Consider the following 22,761-nt stretch of genomic DNA (forward strand, 5'->3'; position numbering starts at 1 on the left):
ATGGGCTGCGGTCCTTTGCCCTTGTCCTAATGATGCTGACTTCAGCCACATGTTTTCCAAGGTGACTAGAAAAACCAGGGTTTGAGCCCTCAGGTGAACAGAATAAATGTGCTCAATTCTACTTGGAATGTTTTTCATAATTATTTTAAGCAATGACTTGATTCTCACTTATGCTTATTCTTTTTAAAAGTATTAGAAAGGAAGATATCCACAAGACAAAGTAGAGAGGAGCTGATAAGAAGGGGCGTTCTTAAGGAGCTGCCTGATCAAGGTGAGGAAATTAATCATACACTTAAAGTAGCTTGATCCTTCATTCTTTGGTCTTTCTTTCATTTTCTTTTGAAATTTAAGATGATCATGGTCTTTGGGAGATAAAGCAGTGAGTAAGGCCCTCTTATACTCTTGCTTTAATTCAGAATGCCTTCGTGGGCTGCAGAGAATCTAAGGTATTCTAGAAAAGAAATTCAATGACCTTCCTGGTGAGTCCTTCACCATATGTCACTAACCTTGAAGCTCTCCAAAGGTAAACTGCCATGCTCAAGATAGAGACAAGATACAAATGCCTATAGGTCTCCCTTTTCTTGAGTTTCAGTCTTTCTATATACGTTATCTCAATTGTTTGAGTAAATGCAAAATTTTAGCTTGCCTTGTGCCTTTTGGTTTCTTGCATCCACCAGTAAAAGAAAAGAGAGAGAAAAGACTGTCAATGTGGCTTGTCCTTTATTCTCTATAATACATCAACTGTACAATCAATATGGCATGAATAGACCAATTAATCTGCTTTATGCATTCTCTCAAGTAATTTTCCTACTACTGTGCTCTTTTCATTTCTTTCAATCTAATTGTCTTTCACCTTTTCACTAACAATTGTTATTTCCAAGTATTTTTCCCCCTACCCCTAGTCTTTTCCCACTTTTTTCCCTCTATCCTCCCAAGAGGGAGTCTTGCTCAAAAAGACAAGGATTAGGTAGAAACCAAGATAGACCCTCAGAAGAAGACACCGAGATTGATTATTTCTCCAAATAAGTAATACCAAATCTTTTTCATTGCTCCCACTACTGTTAAAACTAAAGGGAGTTTTTGTTGCACAATTGTTGATTTACCTCATGCCTTCCCACACCCCACCCCCTGGACACTTACTGGGCCAAGGTTGTACTACTGCACTTTTATGGAAACAAATAAAGTACTTACATTAATTTGGAATTGAAATCATAATACTTCTCTTTTCCTGATAAATGTTCCTTGCAAAGAACATCTTTTGGAATTCACTATTTATAAATCCAAATGACACACTTTTTCCAACATCTGAAAAATTCCAGAGTGGGGCTAGGGAACGCTTTACTATTTTACTCCTGCTCCAAAGAATGTAGGGAAGTCTGAAATGAATAATACCATTTTTCTTGAGGCCTCACAATTTTAGGCATTTGATTTCAATCTCTGACCTATTATACTTTACTCATTCTGTTTTATGAATGAATTTTATGTCTTTTCTAATTTTCTATTACCAGGAAGCTATTTATTTCCTGTCTGGGACTTAAAAAAAAATGCACATCCCTAACTTTTTGTTAGTTGAAGGTGGACCTGCAGTATCGAAATCTGTTTCAGATTTACAGACCCACTGAGCAATCCCCTTTCTGGGGTGGGCCAGTGCAATTGTTTGGTATCGTTTATTTGGATATTAAAATTTTTTTTTAAATCTTTATTTATTATTGAGACAGAGAGAGAGAGAGACAGAGTACGAGCAGGGGAGGGGCAGAGAGAGAGAGAGGGAGACACAGATTCGAAGCAGGCTCTAGGCTCTGAGCTGTCAGCACAGAGCCTGATGGGGGGCTTGAACTCACAAACCATGAGTTCATGACCTGAGCTGAAGTTGGATGCTCAACCAGCTAAGCCACCCAGGTGTCCCAATTTGGAAATTCTTTAAAGAAAAGAAAAATGGGAAAATTTATGATGAAACTATTACTGAGTATGAAAGACAGATATAAAGACCCTCCCCTTTTTTAATCTGATTTAAAAAATTATAGATAGAAAAGAGTTTACTTTTTCTAAAAACAAGTGGCAATGGTCAGTTTAAAGAAATGCTTAGTGTTGATTGGTTTTTGCTCTGCCTGATCTATTAAACTATTTACTTGATTGCTTATAAATTCCTATACTTATTTCCCAGAAATCGGACACTAGTTGACCTTTTTGTAACTTTTGCAGACTGAACATTAAAAGTTTTAAAACACAAAAGGACAAAACAATTTTTTCACTTAAACGTAATGTAATGGGTTTACTGTTTGGGAAGTCATCAATTACTGAATTTCACTTTCCGCCTTTTTCATGGCCCCTATATGGAACTGTAGAAATGACCCAAACCTTGAAAGTTCTTGGTGATGCCTATTGTAAATATTCATTTTCCCTTTGTAGCCAAGGGCTGGAGAAAGTAGTTTTCTGTCATTTTTCCAAAAACAATTATCTTGAGAATTTCGGTCTGTGTCCAGATCTAGCCAGAGACTGGAAGCCGCTGTGCTTGGTGACAGCCTCCTGTCTTCTGCCAGTGAAGATTCATTCTTTGCCTTTATCTTCTTGGCCTTGCCTTAGCTCTTGACAGTTATTGTCAAATATGCCCTTTATTCAGTGAGCCAGAGAGAGACTTTCGGAATCCCTCCGGTTTCCTGGGTTTGACCCATCCATCCTGTCCCACCCCATACCCTCACTTTCAGCTATTATTATTATTATTATTATTATTCCTTTTAGATTATCTTTTTTACAGTAAAATGTAACTTCCATCTAAATGTTCAACAGTTGGTCTTCTCTCCTGAGAATTCCAAAGTCTAGTCCAAGTTCAGTTCGTATTTTCTGGTTCTTTCCTTCCATCTTTTCCCTTAGCTTTAACACGAGGGCATGGAGATGTTTCTTCCCGCCTTCCAACCTCCTTTCTTTCTCTCCCATGGTACACTTCTTCTCCTTCTGATGAGTCACTCCTCTTTTGGTCTCACACGACTTTCTCTTTATCTCTGTTTCTCTGTGAACCATATCCCAGATACACTTGTTTGACTAGAAGGAAGTAAAGCCCCCAAACCCTCTTATGCCCCCTTGTTTCACTACTTATGTCTGTGTATCTCTTGGTTCACTTTAAGCTTACAACCTTTTCTGAGTTGTCTTTTGCCTTTGCACACGAGTGCTCTTATTACTGTAACCTCGGCATCTTTTCCTTCTGTCCTTTGCTGGCGTGTAAGTGTGTGTGTGTTTTACTTACATGCACAAACTATACCAAGGACTTAACTTATTCTAACTCTACACCAACGCACAAAACTAGAAAACTTTTTTAATACACACACCAATTAATTATTAATAACTTCAGCTCTACTGTGTTTTATCTTGAATTCTGTATTTATCACATATATGTCTCCTTTTTCAACAGTTATTTTCATATGCGCTAGCTTTATTTCATACCTCAAAGTAAGTATCTTTCCACATTGTTGACTTTCTATTATGTGGTAATCCAATTTCTTATTGCATCTTGGCTATTAATTTTCTCTCTAGCTTTTTTGTTCTAGATTTTAAAAAGTCAGTTCTTTAACCTACTAAAGAATTTTAGCATAATACGGGTTAAAATATAAGTCAATCTTCATTAACATAACTTCAACATATTTTTGTTATCAACTAAAACCAGAGTAATCAAAGGTAAAATTTATATTTGGGTTGCCTGAAAATTGACTTTTTTAATATAAAGAAGTGATTTTCTATTTTGTTTGGAATTTTCCATTCTTACATTAGTTTTTAGTTTTCCTGTTGCTTTTTTTGTTTGTTTTTTTTGTTTCTTGGTTTTTTAGTTTTCCTGTTCTAATACCTGGGCATTACATTATGTCTTCTCTCTCTTCTTTTTTAATAGTGAATTCCTTGGGATCTCTAATAAGAATGAAGAATTTTTTAGTTTCTCTTTGGTTTGACCTATACTCTGAAAGTATTACCTTAACTTTATTGAAATAAGTTTGTCTATTTTACTTTTATACAGGAATCAGATTTTAGATACTTGGAAGTTATGTGGCTAAGCAATGATTTCGTTTTCATTTTGATCATGCCATAATTCCATGAAATGTATTTTTCTTATTAAAATGTCCTGCCTGTTTTTGTGGAGAAGGCTAATGGATTTTATGGTCGAGACAAAGCAGTTCAGTCATATTTAGTGAAAATTTGAGAGATGATCTCTGTTTTATTTATAACGATTGCCAAAACAAGAGTAATAAAAAGCTGCATAAAAGTAGCTCTAATCATGCATTTCTTCAAGTTTGCAAAGTCAAAACTATTATTATTATTATTTTTACAATGGCAGCAAAGCCTCTTGAAACATTCCATATATGACCTAAGGTTAATCTTTTCAAGTATCACTGAATTAGGAGTTTATGCAAAATCTCATTCACTTTAGAAGTGTCTAGAAATTATGAAAGTTCAGGGATTAAAATTAGTTATTTCTAATTTAGATAACATATTGGAAATTTTCTTTTCAGTTGTGATTTTTTAAAAAATTTCCTCTGTAGTTACTTTTTTTTTTTACATGTTTTTTTCCCTAATATTTTCAAATTATTATTAGGTCACATTAAAGGCTTCTGGTCAGTTATATGTAACAATGACCTGAGTACATTTTAATATTTCCATAAATGAGAAAATGAAAATAAAATTAGGCTCACTACCAGCTTTTCCTGAGTACAGAGTGGCAGTTATATTTCTGTGTAAAGTTAGCATATCAGAGATGCAACAATCTGGAGACAGTGGAAGTTGGAAATTTTCATATTCTCTTCTCTAATCATTTGTATGTGTAACTACATTTCATGTTATTTGTGTATTTATAGTCACTTTGTGTTTTTAGTGCTTGTTAAAATGTTTATTCCATTTTTCAGATTTCTCCTTTAGCCGTTCAGTGTCTGAATGACAGAGACTCCCAAGTCCCGACTTCGACAAACCTAAGCGCAAGAAGAGAAGGGCTGTGCAGCCCTGGGGTATTTTATAATTAGGATAATTTCTGCTGTCCTAAAAGGGCATGTGGACATCCCCGCCATTACTGTTTCCCCCCCAAGACTAAGGATTTCCTAGCTCTTTGGTTTGAATAAATTATTTACTAATACACGGTGAAACAATACAGGATGTATTTGGTTCCCGAGGCCTGACACATGAACCCAAACCCTACAGTCCTACTAACTGGAAAGCTGGGTTTTAAGAAAACCATCAAGTTAGACATCTAGGTGTTTCTTTCCCCATTTTAGATGGAGATGTAACAGTTAACTTTGAAAATTCAAACGGGCACATGATACCCATCGGAGAGGAATCTACCCAAGAGGAAAATGTAGTAAAATCTGAAGAAGGTAATGGCTGTGTAGCTGAAAAAGCGCCACCTCTGGAAGAAAAGGCAGAAGATAAGAAAGGTAAAATCAAGAGAAACACCATATTCTTTTACTTCCATACAGCTCAATATTGAGAACCAGGTCTTAGGCCAAACAGTGATTCTTAAGACCAGTTAGAGAGTAGGTTTGCAAATACAAAGGAGAGAGAAATTACAACTAGTGAAGAGAAATGGGATTCTTTTCTTAGGTAGGCACATCCATGTATTTTTTTATCTACTTAATTAGCAATTAATTAGGCATTAATTAACAGTTGTAATCAGAACGGATAGTCTCTTCCATCATTAGAGATCTAGGAATGTTTGGAGTTTTTTTTAATGTTTATTTTTGAGAGAGAGAGAGAGAGAGAGAGAGAGGAGAGAGAGAGAGAGAGGACAAGCCGGGGAGGCGCAGAGAGAGAGGGAGACAGAATCTGAAGCAGATTCCAGGCTCTGAGCTGTCAGTACAGAGCCCAACATAGGGCTCAAACCCACAAACCCTGAGATCATGACCTGAGACAGAGTCAGAAAGTTAACCAACGGAACCACCCAGGTGCCCCCTATCTGGGAATGGTATCTTTTTCTCAGGATTTTTTTTTAAGTTTATTTATTTATTTTGAAAGAGAGAGCACACAAGCAGAGCAGGGCAGAGAGAGAGGGAGAGAGAGGGAATTATAAGCAGGCTCTGCGCCTGACCTGGGGCTTGATCGAATGAACCTTGAGATCATGACCTGAGCTGAAATCGAGTCAGATGCTTAACCAGTTGAGTCAGAAACTTCTTCTTGGTATTATTTTTATTATTTTATTATTTTTTTATTCTTTAGAAAAAATGGCATCAGTCTGAATATCTTTTTCTCCTGGTTAGAACTGACCCCTTGAGCATGTCAGTGTGGAGGACCATCAAAAGCAAGATAGTTCTTTCAGCATAGCTTGATCTCTCCAATGATGGGAACGTGGCTGGTGGCATACAGGCATTCAGTGTTGTAGGTCCTAGTCCAGGTTCTAGACATGTCTGAGGGAGACCCAGCAATAGTTCCCCAAGATGCTGGGGATGATGGTTACCGTATTAACCACAGAAATCCTGCTTTTTTCTGTGTAATTGGAAATTTCAACATATGCCAGGGGCAATTATGCTGTTCTGAAGGCTTCTTTAAAGAATGTGGTTTCTAGAGTGAATATGTGATGGTCAGTTAAGATACCAGCAAAATATCTGTCTGTCAAGGACCCTTCAAGACATTCACAAGTTCCCGGTCGTTGCTTCTAGATGATTCCATGCAGCCCAGAAATCAGTCCTTAGGAGACAGACTATTTCCTGTTCCATAATGTCTGCCGATGCGTTGAATGGCAAAGATTTGTCAGACCCAGCTTAAGTTCTGTAGGCATTTTGAGAATTCTTAGAAACTGCTGAAAGCAAATCTCTTCTTTTGTTCCTGACCCAAATCCTTCATTTTTTTTCAAAAAATTTTTTTACATTTATTTATTTTTGAAAGACAGAGAGAGACAGAATATAAACAGGGGAGGGGCAGAGAGAGAAAGAGACACAGAACCTGAAGCAGGCTTCAGGCTCTGAGCTAGCAGTCTTGAACCCATGAACCATGAGATATGACCTGAGCCGAAGTCGGGCACTCAACCGACTGAGCCACCCAGGCGCCCCAACCCAAATCCTTCAAAGACAAAAAAAAAAAAAAAAAAGCAAAAGGGCATTTGACAGATATTGTCACTTAAAAGTATCTTCTCTGAAAACCTGTAACCCCTTGTTTGCATATAAATTAGCCTGTAAGAGTTTTGGAACCCCTATTAACAATCTGTTAGAAATGTATTAGTTTTTAATATTAAGTATAGTATTCATGGGGCTTTACTTAGTCTTGTTCCATTGAAAGACTCTGGTTAAACTTACAAGTACTGATCATCAGAAATTACTATTTTTAATGATAATATTCCTGGAACATAAAGAGAAAATAGATCTAAATAGATTTCAAGGGGATTAATTTGAAAGTATTCATGCAAATAGTGACTTTTTTTTTAAGTCCAACTGTCCTGTTTCACCAAACTGTTAAATTTCAAATCCATCTGTGGTTTGTCCCTGATACAGTCTTTTCACATTCAAGAATCGCACCCTTAAAAAAAACCAGAAAGAAAAATCACACCCTTCATTATGTAACAGTCCATCGTGTTTGCTTGCCAGGTCCAAGTGGCATGTCAGTCAGTCATTGGACAGACTCCCAAACTTCAAAGGAAGTGTTTCCCTTATCAACCTAATAAAAAGTTGCTGACAGCTTTATGTTAATTAAGCCAGCAGGCCTTGATGTTCTAAAAAGATGGCAGACCTCAGAGTCACAGGTCCATGGATATTTGAGTGTTTTTGCTTTCTTATTCTTTCCTTGGTACATGCAGTTCTTTTGGGTCAGATAAGGTCCGAGACAGCATCTCACTTAGCTAGTCGTACCTGAAGAGACAGAAATGCTGGACATGCTGCCGTATCCCTAAGAATGCAGCGAAGCCTCCCTCTCACTGCGGGTGGTGCACCCGGCCAGACCCTCACTGCGAGTGGGGGGAAGTGTTCGGTGTGGAAGCTGCTTCTGGAGAGTAAAAAGAGAACGTCACTCACAACTCACATCACATAGTATTATGTTAAATGGAAAATACCTCATAAACCAAGGCCATCATTTATTTCCCTGCAATGACACCATTTAATTCCAAACAAGAACCCAAGATTCACTTTTCCTTCTGCTTCTCTCCTGGTCTCACTACCATGCAAATCCACAATCCCATGTACTTAATTCATCCGTGGGGTGTTCTTGATTCTCTTTTGGGGCATAAAATGTTCCCTCTGCTTTCATGTGAAGCCGATTTATCCAAGAGTGTTATTTCATCTGTTGATTAGTTATATTTGCAAAACCGTTTCATGTGCCTTTAAAGTCCCAAATGCTTGTATGCCTTTTTAAGATAATATGTCCTTATTCTAATAGTTGAAACATCAGTTGAAACATCTGCCCGGGACACTTGGGTGTTCGTGGGGTTCTGGTCCACACCGGAATCTCAAGTTGGTACTTGTGCCTCTGATGCCCAACACTGGAGACTTTTCCCTTAAAACCTCAAGGGCTTTTAGTCCCCCAGTATTCTTTCTCAGTAAGTGCATTTAAATTTATAAGTGCCTTTAAATATATAACAAAAACTGATCTGCACTGTGTTAAAGACAGATTGGTGTTAAGTATTAAAAAATCTGAAAATTATTTGATATTATATGATAGAGCACTTTTAGTGAAGTAACCAGTGATTGGCATGCATCAGCTCCACAAACAAGAATGAAGGTCTACCCTGAGGAAGGCTTTGCTGGGGCCAGAAAACGAATGGTGAATCAGAAATGCCCTCTGACTTTTAGCAGATGGTGGCCTTCGGGAGACCAGCAGCCAAACACCTGAGTACAGGGAGCCAAAGAGTTTGCGGTGAGAACCACATTTGGTTCTTAGAAGCAGATATTTCCAGACTGAGACCTGAAGAAGACAGCGAGGTAGTCATGTGAAGGAGAGGAATAGGAGCAAAGGTGCCTTCTAGGTAAGGCCGGGGCCAATTGCTGTTCTCAGGTTCGCTCTAAATCCGGACCTGAACCTTCCATGCGACGGAAGGAGCCAGACTTGGAATTATAGTAAACAGCAATCCTCCAGACCGTATTGTTTTGAAACATGTACCTGTATCAACCCAGAGTATATAGGCACCCCGTTCTTAGCCCCCTCTTGAACAGATAATACTCATATTCATCATTAGTTTATATCATGTCTTCAGGTCATATGGTAATAATAAAAAATCTAATGACTTCATTCATTACCTCCCAGATAGAAGGAGAGCGTTTGTTGTCCACTACGATGTTGCTAATAACTATCAGCCAATCACATTCACTGAATAGAAACTCATGTTTAAAATTGTGTTTAATGGGATGTGACATTTAAAAAGTATTTTTTAATGTTTATTTTAGAAAGAGACAGTGAGCAAGTGAAGGAGGAGCAGAGAGAGAGGGAGACACAGAATCTGAAGCAGGCTCCAGGCTCTGAGCTGTCAGCACAGAGCCCGACACGGGGCTCGAACTCACGAACTGTGAGGTTGTGACTTGAGCTGAAGCTGGACGCTTAACCAACTGAGCCACCCAGGCGCCCCAAGGGATATGACATTTTACACAAAAGGAGTTTACAGTTAAGTCAGAAGAGCATACAGTTTGCATACAGTCACACACCGCGTGTAGGGCTCTCCACAGAGGAGACATAAATATTCGCCCTCTGGCAAACATGTCCGAGCATTGGCAGAGTTCATAGAGGACAGAGGTGTGGATAGTGCCTGTCCGCCAACACCAGGAGCTCACGCTCAGTGTGTTCACTTTCAGCCTAGGTGGGATTGTCACTCCCAAATGTCACAGAGTGACCATCTCTTCCCTCCCAAACCCAGAAACTGCATTCTTTGGGGCGCAACTTAAGAATTTGAAACCTTAGGCAGAACGAAATCAGATCTCCAGTGATAGGCCTGCGCGGACAGGCCAAGACCGGTGAAGGTTTGTAGCGTGAGAGAGAATGGAGATGCCCCGTGCCGGAGATAAGTTCCTGGGCTCTCACCACGGACACCATGGACGGTGTTATCGGGCTTAATCTCTGTGTAAATTATGCAGCTGTCTAATCTTACAAAGAGTAATCTAAAGAAGTATATAAAGAGTAAGCCTTTGCCTCATGTCACAAGACTGGCAAGTCAATGTAGATTTATATGTTTTATGGTTTTTTTAAAAAAATGTTTTAACATTTATTTATTATTGAGAAACCGAAAGAGACAGAGCATGAGTATGGGAGGCGCAGAGAGAGGGGCAGACAGAGAATCTGAGGCAGGCTCCATCCAGGCTCTGAGCTGTTCAGCACAGAGCCCGACACGGGGCTCAAACCCACAAGCAGTGAGATTATGAGCTGAGCCGAAGTCGGACACTCAACCAACTGAGCCCCGCAGGCATCTCTGTATGTTTTATGTTAAAATGAAGTGATTTATGTGTCCTATCAACTTGTATTGTTCTTGACCCTACCTTTTGTAAATGTCCTTCTGGTTCCCACCAGGTAGGTTAGGAGACTCACTACTTAGTTACAAAGACACAATATATATATAACACAAAGGCTCACATATAAAGTAGCCTCTGGTAGATACTGAGTAAGTAGTGCAGGCTGTAAATATGAGTAAGTTTGGTGACAGGAGGGGACTGGTAGTTTTCGTGGCCAGGAGAAGATAAAATTAAAGCTATATTGATTAACTACTATAACTTGAATCATTCTTTTTTTTTAATTTTTAAAAAAATGTTCATTTCTTTTTGAGAGAGAAAAAATGCAAGCAAGGGAGGGATGGAGATAGAGGGAGACAGAATCCAAAGTGGGCTCCACGCTGATAGCAGAGAGCCCAATGTGGGGCTCGAACTCTTGAACTATGAGATCATGACCTGAGCTGAAATCAGATGCTCAACTGACTATGCCACTCAGATGCCCCTCCCCCCCCTTTTTTTTAAATAATTTTCTTAAAAATCACTCTTATGGTAGTTATATATGTGGATTGATGGAATGTAGTCCACACAAATGGGGGGAGTTCTCCATTTACACTCATGAGAATGAGAAATGAAACAAATCAAATAAAGTATGATGCATTCTAATATAAAGCCCTTTTTTGGTCATTCAATAATGGGAGAATATATCGAGTAAAGGCTCAGTCTTGTCTAACACTGTCTTACTTTTTTTTTTTTTAATTGTGTTCCATTTTTAAAGAAATGCTGCTTAGCTCTTTGGACCAGAACTGTATTTTAATTTATTTTTATTTCAGTCAGCTACTAGTAGAGACAATGTGGCTGTGAGTACATGGATGAACACTCAGCATCTCCACTTTTGATAATGAGAGATTCCAGTTAGGCAAAATCTTGTGAGAGGCTTCTGTTCTTAGGTATGAATTTTTGTTTAATGGATTTCAACCTTTGGCTTTTCAAATTCATTCCTTGTGTTTACGTGACAAAATGAATTTTATATTTGGGGGGATTCTGTGCCCTCTGTGCCTGTACTTGGGACACTGTTGAAAAGGCCAGAGGAAGTGACTGAGAAACAGGAAGCCGCCCTTGAGTTACTGGGAGAGCTTGAGAATATTTTCATAGTAGAAAGTAGTTTATTCTTCAGTGCATTGTGCTTCCTGGAGAAGATTCCGCAGAGTCACCCTTAGCTTAGAAAGTTCCTGATTTTTGACCACAGTGAGACAGAGCTCAAATCCCTTTCTGGTTGGTGGGGACTCGAGTTCTCCTGAGAGAACATCTCTACGCAGAGGGTATGACGTACTGGCGTCCAGTCATTTCCTTGCTGTCAGTCCCCCTGGCATTACATGCAGTGCCCTGCCCTGCCGCTCCCAGGTGCCCTTTTTGCTTTGTTAAATTTAAATTTGACCCTCGGGCCCAGATCCTCCTCTGGCAGCCACTGATTTCAGGACTGGTGTCAGCCCCTGGCAGAGGACATTGATGTTCATCCTCAGCATAATTTACTTCATCAAAGTAACTTGGGCGACCATGTCTTATCACAGGAATGATTAATGTACCCAGACAGTGTGCCCCAATTTGGCTTTCAGCTTTTGCACCTTTGATCCCTTTTACCCCCAGTTGTGCTCCCCCTGGTCTAGAACCACTGGTTCTCATGTGCCAAGCGGCCACGTGCTCATATCACTGTCTATATATGTCTTGCTCCTTCCATGTATATGGTGTGTGTCTGTATCAGTGTGCTTCTGTTCACTTTCTCATTTATAGAGAACACTGAAAACCACTCTGAAACACCGGCAGCTCCTGCTCCGCCTCCTCCAGCTCTTCCTAAGCCTAAACCCAAACCTAAACCCAAAAAAACACCTGCGCCTCCAAAAGGGGCTGCTGCTGGGGCAAGCCCCAAGGGCGACGAAGTGCCTCCTATTAAAAAAATTACCAAGGCTCCTGGTAAGCAGGCCCCCATCCCTCCACCCAAGCCAGCAAGCCGAAACACGACCCGAGAGGCTGGTGAGTATGCCCCCTGGGGGCTTCAGTCTAGGGTGTTTAGCTCTGGGGTGGGGCTGATTGCTTCTTCTAGAAACGATGGACTTTTTGGTGTCTGGTGTTGTAGAACGTAACACCAGTGGATTTAGTTTTGACATAGACAATAAACAGGAGATTCCTTTGTTGCTGTCTCTACTGAAGGAAAGTCAACCAGTTGATTAGTTGACCTCATTAATTTTTGGGTGAATAGACCTCTTTCATCCCAAGTATCCACTATCTGTGTAAGAACCAGTAGAAGGATTCAGGGTGTCGTGTGTCTGATGAATGGCAATGATCTGATATCACATGATTTACACATCGACTGGCCTTCTGCCTATTTGAGTTTATGGGTGGCTTTTGGGCTTGAGTTGTCCTTCCAAATTATCTTAAGTTGCACAGAAGAATATGACACTTACGTCATAAAGATCGTAATGTCTTAAATCTTTCTGCATACATAGTCATTTCTCTACTGACAAATGACGAAGTTCCTATCAGTCAGGTTGGCTCCACGCCGCCACCCTCTATGATGTAGTCCCATCTGTTTCATCGGAGTGGAAAATCACATGCTCAGTGTTCACCCTCCACCCTATTTTCCAGACTTCAGTGTGTTGTAAGGAACAGCATCCTTGTAGTCTGTTTACGAGTCAGTAGTGCACGGTGCCAGAGGTTGTCTGGGTGACCTACAGTAACTGCTTGTAATGTGTGTCCCACTTTACTGTAAAATCAGATATACTTAATGCAATGTGGAGCTCCCAATCTTCTAGAGACGTAGAATAAAAAAAGCTACCATGTCCACTAGCTTTAAAAAGGACAGTAATCAAAGTATACGTGCTAAATGGCTTTTCCCATTAACACATGCATAAAAAGTCTCCTGTGTTATAGCAAACCTTATTTTCCTTAAAATCAGCAGCAGCTTTCTTGCAATTGGCTACCAGGATATGCCCTCGTATTGATCTTTTTCCCTCCATCATTTATACTCCTGTTGCTCAAATTCAAACTCCTGTTATCGAATTAGGCCCGTAGGCCTATAACTTCAAATACAACTCTTGATATAGCAGACCTCCAAATACAAATAGATATCTCTCTACCTGTGCTTCTCTCTTCAGCCTTTGACCTTGAGTGTCTGAGTGTTTTCTAAAAAGCTCTGACATGATTTGTCTCAGAATGTTGTGCTCACAGTGCCTACGGGCCATTTCCTCAGGCACCAGCTGCCCTCACAGGTCAGTGTCCATTCTTGTTGGTGTGTCTGCATTTCCCAGACTACCTGGCAGACCCTGGGAGCAATGTTTGAAATGAGGCCGGCAGTGATCTGCTTCTCAAAGCCCCAAACAATCACCCCCATGCTTGGGAATTGCACAGACTTTCCCATTTCCTCCTGCCCCACGTGGCCACAGCCCACTATTAGCTTGGCTTAGACTCTCTCTTACTTCTCTCAGAAGAAAGCTGGTGAATAATGCCAGGGCCTGGGACAGCTTGCATGAGAGATTTTGAGCTATTTCCAGATATTTTACTTGAAGGCTTATTTATGGATTCATGATCTTCCTAGGAGAATACGACAGTCATATTATTATCCATTGTATTCCATTCCACTGGCCCATAGTGTGAATAACAGTGTTGTTTTTCTCTCAGGCATCACAGAGAAACAGAGATTGCATTGAACTATACCAACAAGTTCATTGTGCAAGGATCCTTTCATCAAAGGTTGATAATACTCCTTCAGAATCCAACTGATATTCCATTTGTAACCATTTAGAATTTCCTACATAGTAACTTTGATTTACTTGAATAATGTTGACCTTCCAGAAAAGTAACTTCAAATACAACTCTTGATTTTTAGTCAGATGATTTAAGTTCTTGTAAAAGCTGTCAGTTAAGATTCTTCTTCAGTTTCTAAGTTAGTATAGACCTCCAGATAACCAGATACTGAATTAACACATTCACCAGCTTGGTGAATGAAGTAAGGTCATATCTCCCATATTTTTATTCTTTCTCATTGTTATACACAGTGTAAAAACGGAAGTATTTAACTGAGGAGAGATGGCTTTACTTATTTAGTCATGGCCTTAATTCAAGGTAACTTGTACAAGGTGGTTGATTTCAGCAAAGTCTTAGCATTTTTGAAGACCTGTAAGGAAGTATCTAGAAAAGTGTGACTTGGAAGTTGTACTCCAGGCATTGCAAAAATTGTTTTTTCCCTTAAGTGCAGCTAAGGTTACCTTGGCTGTTTTAAAAGAAAGAATTTTCTCTTAAAAAAATACACATTGATATATGAAAGGGATTCTGTTCAATTTACCTAAGAAAATAATTGAACATGTTTACACATCAAATCCTTAGATCTTTGTTACGACTTAACTAGTAGAGGAGGTATGCTTAATACCTTTGTCTTATTAGGAAGTGAAGATTGTTAGCTTCAAGGAGTGTTAGCATGCCCAGACTTGGGATAATCTGAATTCTAGTTGTGTGTATCTAAAATAATAAAGCCCCCAAGGAATAGATGTTTCTTTCAAGCCTGGATCTTGTCACCAAGTGAAACTCACATTTTTTTTTAGTATATCAGAGTTGATGACGTCTTACATCTCATTGTTTATTCCTTTATTTGTTCTTCATCTCTTGACCCTCCCAATCGACTTCAATAACGTTATAAGCATAAAGGTAAGTTACAGTCACATCTGTTGTGGATTGGCCCCCCAACGCTAACGAGGAGGTATTTTCTAATAGTTCTACGGAAGATAGTTTAACCCCTCATGAAAAAGAACATACAACATTACAATAGAAGAAGCAATTAGGAGAAATTTATAGATTGTAAAGGTCATGAAACAAAAGACTACGTCTCCCAAAATAATACAAAGAAAAGCTGAGTTAAGCTTTGTTTTCCTGACAATGGTTTGGTTGAAGGCAATCCTATCCAAAAGTAGGCATATACTTCTAATGGCTACAACCAACCTCTGATGAAGACCCTCTAAGAACAGAAGTGGTAAGGAAGACTGGAGTTGTGAAAGTGTCGTCATAAGATCTGAGAAAGACACTTCTTTCCCTTCATGTTATTCAGATGCTACCCCTTTAAACATTTTTTTATTAAAAAAATAATTTCTTCTGCCTTTGGATATTTTGAAGGGGATCTGTCTTTCATATGTGGCCATGTGTTTTCATCCTGCCCCATCACCACTGCAGATCGAGGTGGAGGCCAGCCTGGCTAGCTTTTCTCTCTCTGGAGCCACGGGGATAACTGGTTTGGAGTTGAGTACATTTGTTTCTGGCCCAGAAAGGATCCAGAGGGATATACCGTGGCCATTTCTGAATGTGGGCCACTCCATTCCCAAGTAGACCTCATGTGATGAGCCCAACCTTGTGCTCTTCCCAGACAGCTGCTATCTGTCCTCTGGACACTATAATGTACATACAGGGACTTACTCTTTGGCGCATACAAGGACTTAATTCAAGTGACCTGTAGGACAAGGAAGATTTCCCTTTGGCTGGGCCCAGCTAAAAAAACTAGAGGGACTCCTTGGTCTTTAGGAGAGGACTCTTGTCCCCTAGGGTTTTGCCTTCAGCGTCACTGACTCCCTCCTAGATTCGAGGTAAGGAGGCAGCAGAAAATAAAACTATTATCATGATTTGCCTATTTTCTTTTATTCAACAAATGTTAACATTTTAAAGAGAACATCATGATTTGACAATTGCAACTCATTTGTTTATTTAAAAGTCTTCTTTGACTTTTAATGCAAATTCTCTCTATTTTAGCTGGTTCCTCTCATTCAAAAAAAACAACTGGGTCCAAAGCATCAGCTTCACCATCTACTTCCTCCACCTCATCTCGTCCCAAAGCTTCAAAGGAGACACTTTCTAGCAAAACAGGGACAGTGGGAATCACAAAGGGCAAGAAAAAAGCCGGCAAGCAGCCAACCTCTCGACCGTCCTCCGATGCAACCACTTCTGGCACGTCCGACCTTAAAGGAGAACCTTCGGAGACGAGGGTGGAGAGTCTCAAACCTGAGCAGACTGTCCCTGGGACCAATGAGCAGACCACAGGCAAATCCAAGTCTCCAGTCCCTCCACCTCCTGTGGCTCCACCACCTCCTCCCCCCGCCCCTCCACTTACTCTCGACAAGCAGTGCACTATTGCCCTAGACACACCTGTTGTCCTGGTCAGCAATGGAGCTGACCTGCCCATCCCTGCCTTAGACCCAAGTCAGCTTCTCTGGACCGAAGAGCCAACCAACAGAACCACTGTCCTCTCAGGCATTGGCTTAAGTGTTAGCAGAGAAAATGCAAGATGGTGAGTCGGGGCATAAACCCCATATTCTGTCTATATCCTCTATTTAGTTAAGTCCTGAAGGTCACCAAACCACTCTATTAGAAATGAAACAACCTACTTGGTTTTGTCTCATAATTTAATCTGGTGATTGTTTGGTAAACACACATGCCATCCAACCATTGGTTTTCCATAGCCCTGCTACAGGAACGTTATAGGCAACTGCAGGAAATGACATTTATCCTAACGACAGGTACCACTCTTTATCTTTGGCTTTTAAGTATATTTAGAGCCTGCTTCATCACTACCCAGCAGCCTCTTTTCTTTTCCTTGGACAGTTCCCTTTCTTTCCTAAAAGTGGTTACTTTAAGTCTTTACTCCTTGTGTCCAGATTGCTCACCCATTCCTGCCGACCTTGATTACAACAAGTCATTTAGCCTTCTCTTTCTCCAAGAAAATAAAGACCATCGGGAAAGAACTCTCAGAATCCATCTCCTTTTCCTCTAGCCTCAAAGGGGCACCCTTTCTTGCTTCCTCAATCCACCACCCAACTTACATGTTAACCTCCTCTCTGACACATTTCCATACTCATCCAGATAGAATTGGCTGTTGCATATACTCTTCCCTGGCAGCGCTTTTTTCCTCCCCATGAGACAGAGCTAAACAATATATGTGTTTGCCTCTGAATCCCCAGCAACCCGTACGGAGTCTGGTATGCCATAGACATGACATCATCCAGCCACCCAAGCCAGACACCTGGGATTCATCCTAAGGGGCGTCATTCTTCTTCCTTCCCTGCATCTAATCCCTCCCAAAGTCCTGTACATTTTCTACTTTAAGGGGAAAAAGACACATTAGCTCTCCTGTCCCTCAGGTATGAAGGGAGGACCGTCTAGGTATGATAGCCGTCATAACCAGTTCTGTCTAGGGAAGCATTAGAGCTCTTAAATCCAGACTGTTCTCTCCTGTTTCTAAGAATAAAACCTAAATTCACTCTTGTGATCATTTTAATTTCATATTTTCTCTTTCAAAATAACCTGTCATGTTAGGACTTAAAAAAAATTAGTACATTAATTAAGTTGATGTGGATCAAGAGACTATCAGCATTAATTATTCGATTGCTGATAATAATCACCTTAATTTATTGAATAGTTATTTAATGTCAGGCACTGTCAGTTATCATTAATTCACGTAAGTCTTCTGAAATATCTCTGTTTAATAGATGAGAAAATGGACTCTGAATTTGCCCTACATTCCCCACTTAGTAAGTGGGAAAACCAGAATGCACATTCAGAGTTGCATGTCGAATTCCATGCTCTAAGAAATTCTATACATTTCCAAACCAGTTGCTTCTACTTCTTCTGCAATTTTGTTTTTGTCTCCTGTTTTGTTTTTGTTTTTGTTTCCATCCTTTTGAGCAGCATGGTTCGAAGGAAAGCCAAGGCAAGATAAATGTTAAATTACAAATTATTTTATTTATTTGACATCTTAATAAACAATGTAGGAGAAAACATTGAAATTAATGGCTGTGATGTCCTTTGCACATAGCAAATTTCTTCATTTAATTATAGTGAGTATTTTCAGCATTGCAATGAATTCCACCTTTAGAATTCAAGAATCAACTTTTCAGTATATATTTTCTGCTTGCTTTCTACGTGCTAGACAGTACACTCAGCACTAAAGATAAAAAATAAGCAAGACATTATAGTTAAAATTCATTTTTACCAAAATAACGTCCAACATGCACAAGAAGTACAATTGTTTAAGGTATGTCTGAATAGATTGAACATATGGGTTTATTATTCAATAAACTAAAGAACAAGGCATAACGAGGTGATTCCTTAGATTGTCTCAGGCAATGAGAGAGCCCATATGCAAAGGTGACCTGACTCTGTCCAGTCCACTTCCTCAAACATCTAGGGAAGGCCCTATATTGTGCTAAGCACTGTGCTACATGCAGTCTTCAGCTCAAATGTGCATAGGATTGTCAGTCTTAATGTCAGTCTTCAGCTCAAATATGCATAGGATTGTCAGACAAAAGAGGTGAGTGTCTGTTCTCTATTTCCACTGGGCCTGTGATCAGAGAGCAAGCTTAGGACATCATTAGACATCAAGATATTTATAATAGATTTTCCCGTCACTCCAAATAACTGTAATCCTTTCCTAGAAGAGGATGTCGAGATTTTCTTCTCTGTATATTCTTCAAAGTTAAAATTTTAAATTACAATTCATTCCACAGGAGTGGTTTGTTTGCTCTTGAGTTAATGAACCTGGAATAAGTAGTCTCTCAAATTTTTTTTTCCAAATTCTTTCTTCCGTTTTTTTTTCTTTCTTTCTTCTGTGTTTAAGTAGATTATTTCAGTTAGAATTGCTAGCTCTTAGTCACTTGCTTTACTTAGAACTTTCCCTCAGTTATGTTTAGTCAACGAATGTGTGAAAATCCTGTCATCTCATGAAGAGGCTTCTGTTTGGAATACAAATATCAAAGCTTTAAAGAAGATAAGTGGCTATGTGTAAAAATATCTTCCTCTATTCACATATTGCAGGGTGGTAACCTGCAATCTACCATGTGGTAGATTTCTATTTATTGGCAACTTCATTAATATCATATAGGTCTGGGATAACTTAATAAGCCCATCTGGAGCCAGTATCCAGAGGGGACTTGACTGTGTTCAGTTCATTTCCACAAACGCTTTTTAAGCTCACTGTTTTGTCCAAAGTGCCCAAGCAACTTAGGGGGAAATGAGAGCCAAATCATGAGTTGACTGATGCAAATTGGGAGTTTAATATTTAATATTAAGTTAATAATAATCTACATAATAACATAATCTACATAATATTAAGTTAGTTGTAATCTACATAATACATAATATATTAATGTTACTTATAGTATCAGGTACATAAAATTTAATAGGTAGATTAGGTGGTATTAATTAGGTGGTGTGGATTCTCGGCTGGACTTGATACCTTGTTTTAGGCCATACACCCATGCTCTTCTTGGGTTCCATGAACTATAAACTTACCTTGCCTCTTATACTGTAAAACATTTGTAAGTTGTAAATAATATGCAGAAGTCTTTGAAAACTACAAAACATTATAAAATACAAATGATGACATTACAATGATAGGTATCATAGTAAATTAGACTGCCATGTGCAAATATCAAGCCTCCGCCCTGAAAGCAATTTTGGTTCCTTTCTTCAGAATGTGTTATTAATTGACACAGCTGTTAAGTGTGCTGTGGTCCCCCACAATGGGAGACTGTTCAAATTGGGATGGTCTCCAGTGCCGATCAACCAGACATCCTGGCCAAGAAAAGTTTTCCCATATTTAAAATGTGATTTCACATGGTAGAAACAGTATGATGGTTTCTCAAAAAATCAGACTTAGAATTACCATGTGATCTAGCAATTCTACTACTGTGTATGTAGCAAAAAAATAAAAACAAAATTAAATTAAAAGTAGGTAGTTGAATAGATATGTGTACATGAGTGTTCATAGCAGTGTTATTACAACAACCAAAAGGTATTAACAGCTCAAATGTTCATCAGCTGATGGATAGATAAACAAAGTGTGGTACAGTGGAGTATTATTCCGAATAGCCTTAAAAGAAAAGAAATTTTGGCATATATGAAAACAGGGATGAACCTGGAAGATATGGAAAGTAGAGGATAGACACAAAAAGACAGATGTTGCATGATATCGTTTATGTAAAGCACCTAAAGTAGCAAAATTCATAGAGACAGTAAAATGGTGGTGGCCATGGGCTCGGGGACAAGAACGGGGAATTAGTGTTGAATGGGACAGTGTCTGTTTGGCAAGATGACAGAAGTTCTGAGATGGCTGGTGGAGGTGTTTATACAGCAGTGGAAACGTACTAGTTGCCACTGAACCCTACACTTTATTTATTTTTTTTATTTTTTGACTTAAAACAACAGGAATTTATTATGTCTTTTTTACGAACATAATTTATTTTCAGATTGATTTGCATACAACACTCAGTGCTTATCCCAAGTGCCCTCCTCAATGCCTATCACCCATTTTCCCTCTGCCCTACCCCCCATCCACTGTCAATTTGTTCTCTGTATTTAAGAATTTCTTGTGGTTTCCCTCCCTCCCTCTCTGTATCTTTTTTTTTTCCCCTTTCCTTCCCCCATGGTCTTCTGCTCAGTATCTCAGGATCCACATATGAGTGAAAACACATGGTATCTGTCCTTCTCTGACTGACTTATTTCACTCAGCCTAACACCTTCCAGCTCCATCCATATTTCTGCAAATGACGTGATTCCATTCTTTTTCGTTGCCACGTAGTATTCCATTGAATGGTAAATTTATGCCGGGCATATTTTACACAATAAAAAATGAAGTTTTATATTTCCCCTTTTGAAAACAAGAATTTTGGCTGTTGGAGTTTTCTAATAAGTGAAAAATAGAGAATTTCTAGAGTGCTTAGACTGATCACCACAGAGTACAATGGTCCATACCTCAGATTGTGACAATGTTTACCTGTTTCTATTATTTGGAGAACTGTGGGGGGTTGTTGTTATTTTTTAAGTTAATGAAAACAGTAAGCACATGTTTTGCACAAAGCAGTCTTTCTGATGTGTGATATTCCAAATATAAATTCTATTTATATCAGAAAACAATTTGGGAATTTTCTAATTCTTTAAATAAAGGTTACATTGGTCTTGGTATGTTTTTGATATAAAGCACTTTATTTTTATTCTAGTCTGTGAAAATTGGTAGGCTTTGTATATTTATAGTAACTTTAAATCAGAGACTCAGCAAACTTCAATAACAGAATTGAATAATAGAATGCAATTATTGCTTCCAAACACATCTTCTATAGTGTCCTTTCTTCTACAGAATCCATTTAACTTCCACTTTTTCCGTCTTGCATCACCAACATATTCCTGTGAGAGGCAGTTTTACAAATGGGGAAACTAAAGCATCTCAGAGAGGATGTATGATTATTTGACTTGATGCACTGGATGTGTTAAAAGTAGGAAAATTCATGTGTCAATGGTACATGTCACCACCCTTCTGGGTGCTGGGCTACACATCAGTATGAACGAATCCCACTTGTGAAGGAACTTTGGGGGTTGGCATGGCAGACAAGTGAACGGTGGTCAAGGTGCACTGTGCTTGGGGCTCTAATGGGGTTGCCCTCAGGTCACCTTAGGAGCTGGGAGGCAAGGATCTAGACAGAAGGCCAGTGAAAGATTCCTGAAGAAGCTGCAGCTCAAGCTGAGACTTGAAGGATGAGTAGGAGTCACAGGTACTGAAGTACAGAGTTAGATATCCAGGAACTTCTAGTCCATTGTTCTTTCCACTGAACTCTCACTGCTACAGCAAAGTACAGTTTTACCATATTCATGTGCTAAATAAACCAGATGTCATCTAGCTATTCCTTATCATATCCTTAGTTGCCTGTGCCTGCTTTCTCCTTTCGCCAACCTGAACGATTTTCAGGGAACTAGAGCTGCTTCTCAGGGTATTGGTGTTGTCCCCGAGGGTTGCTCTGAGCTTCACACGACCTCTCTGTTGTTGTGCCTTTACAGTTTTACAACCAAAGATGAGCCGGGAAAGGCGGCACCTCATCTACCTTCTCCTGGGCTGATGGGGGAATCTTCAGAATCCTTCAGTGCCCCGGAGGATGAAGGCCAAAGGGAATACCAGGCCAATGACTCTGACTCCGATGGGCCTGTCTTGTACACTGATGACGACGATGATGAAGAAGATGAGGACGAGGATGGCAGTGGAGAAAGTAAGCCTTGTGGGGGTGGGGAGGAAAGTGAGCGGTGGACAGAAGCAGGTGCGTTTTGTAAAGAACAAAAGCCACGAGCCATCAGACATCTGGTGTTTTCTTTCCCCTCATATTCTTTTCTCTTATTAGAAATGTCTATGTTCTAAGGTTTAACTTATGATGACAGGCTTTTCTAGTTGAGGATTCCACAGTGAGAGAGAGTCAGGCCTTTGTCTATGAGGAAGATAACGCACATTTGTATTTTCACAAGGAATCAACGCTTTCTAATGACAGAAGCAGTTTCTGAATGATCAGAGATGGCCTTCCCACCCTGAGGTCTCTTTTGAATAAAGAGCATA

The 22,761-nt window shown here is 39.5% G+C and overlaps 1 protein-coding gene across 6 annotated transcripts in view; it reads left to right on the forward strand.

The window, feature by feature from the left end:
* The window catches only part of PHACTR2 (phosphatase and actin regulator 2), a 130,227-nt gene that overhangs the window by 61,413 nt on the left and 46,053 nt on the right, over positions 1-22,761 (forward strand). For 4 of the 6 annotated variants that reach the window (XR_003910522.1, XM_029943784.1, XM_029943783.1 and 1 more), the window contains 5 exons: positions 191-271; positions 5,247-5,405; positions 12,150-12,389; positions 16,146-16,680; positions 22,218-22,423. Coding sequence is in view for 5 of the 6 variants with exons in the window: in XM_029943784.1 (XP_029799644.1) it covers positions 191-271; positions 5,247-5,405; positions 12,150-12,389; positions 16,146-16,680; positions 22,218-22,423 (1,221 nt within the window). In the remaining variant the exon portion in view is untranslated. Of the gene's footprint in view, positions 1-187; positions 272-3,406; positions 3,445-5,246; positions 5,406-12,149; positions 12,390-16,145; positions 16,681-22,217; positions 22,424-22,761 lie in introns of those variants that run through there. The other 2 variants (XM_029943787.1, XM_029943786.1) reach the window with 2 other exon arrangements.

The sequence above is a fragment of the Suricata suricatta genome, chromosome 7 (assembly GCF_006229205.1).
Source record: "Suricata suricatta isolate VVHF042 chromosome 7, meerkat_22Aug2017_6uvM2_HiC, whole genome shotgun sequence".
Taxonomy (NCBI): Eukaryota; Metazoa; Chordata; class Mammalia; order Carnivora; family Herpestidae; genus Suricata; species Suricata suricatta.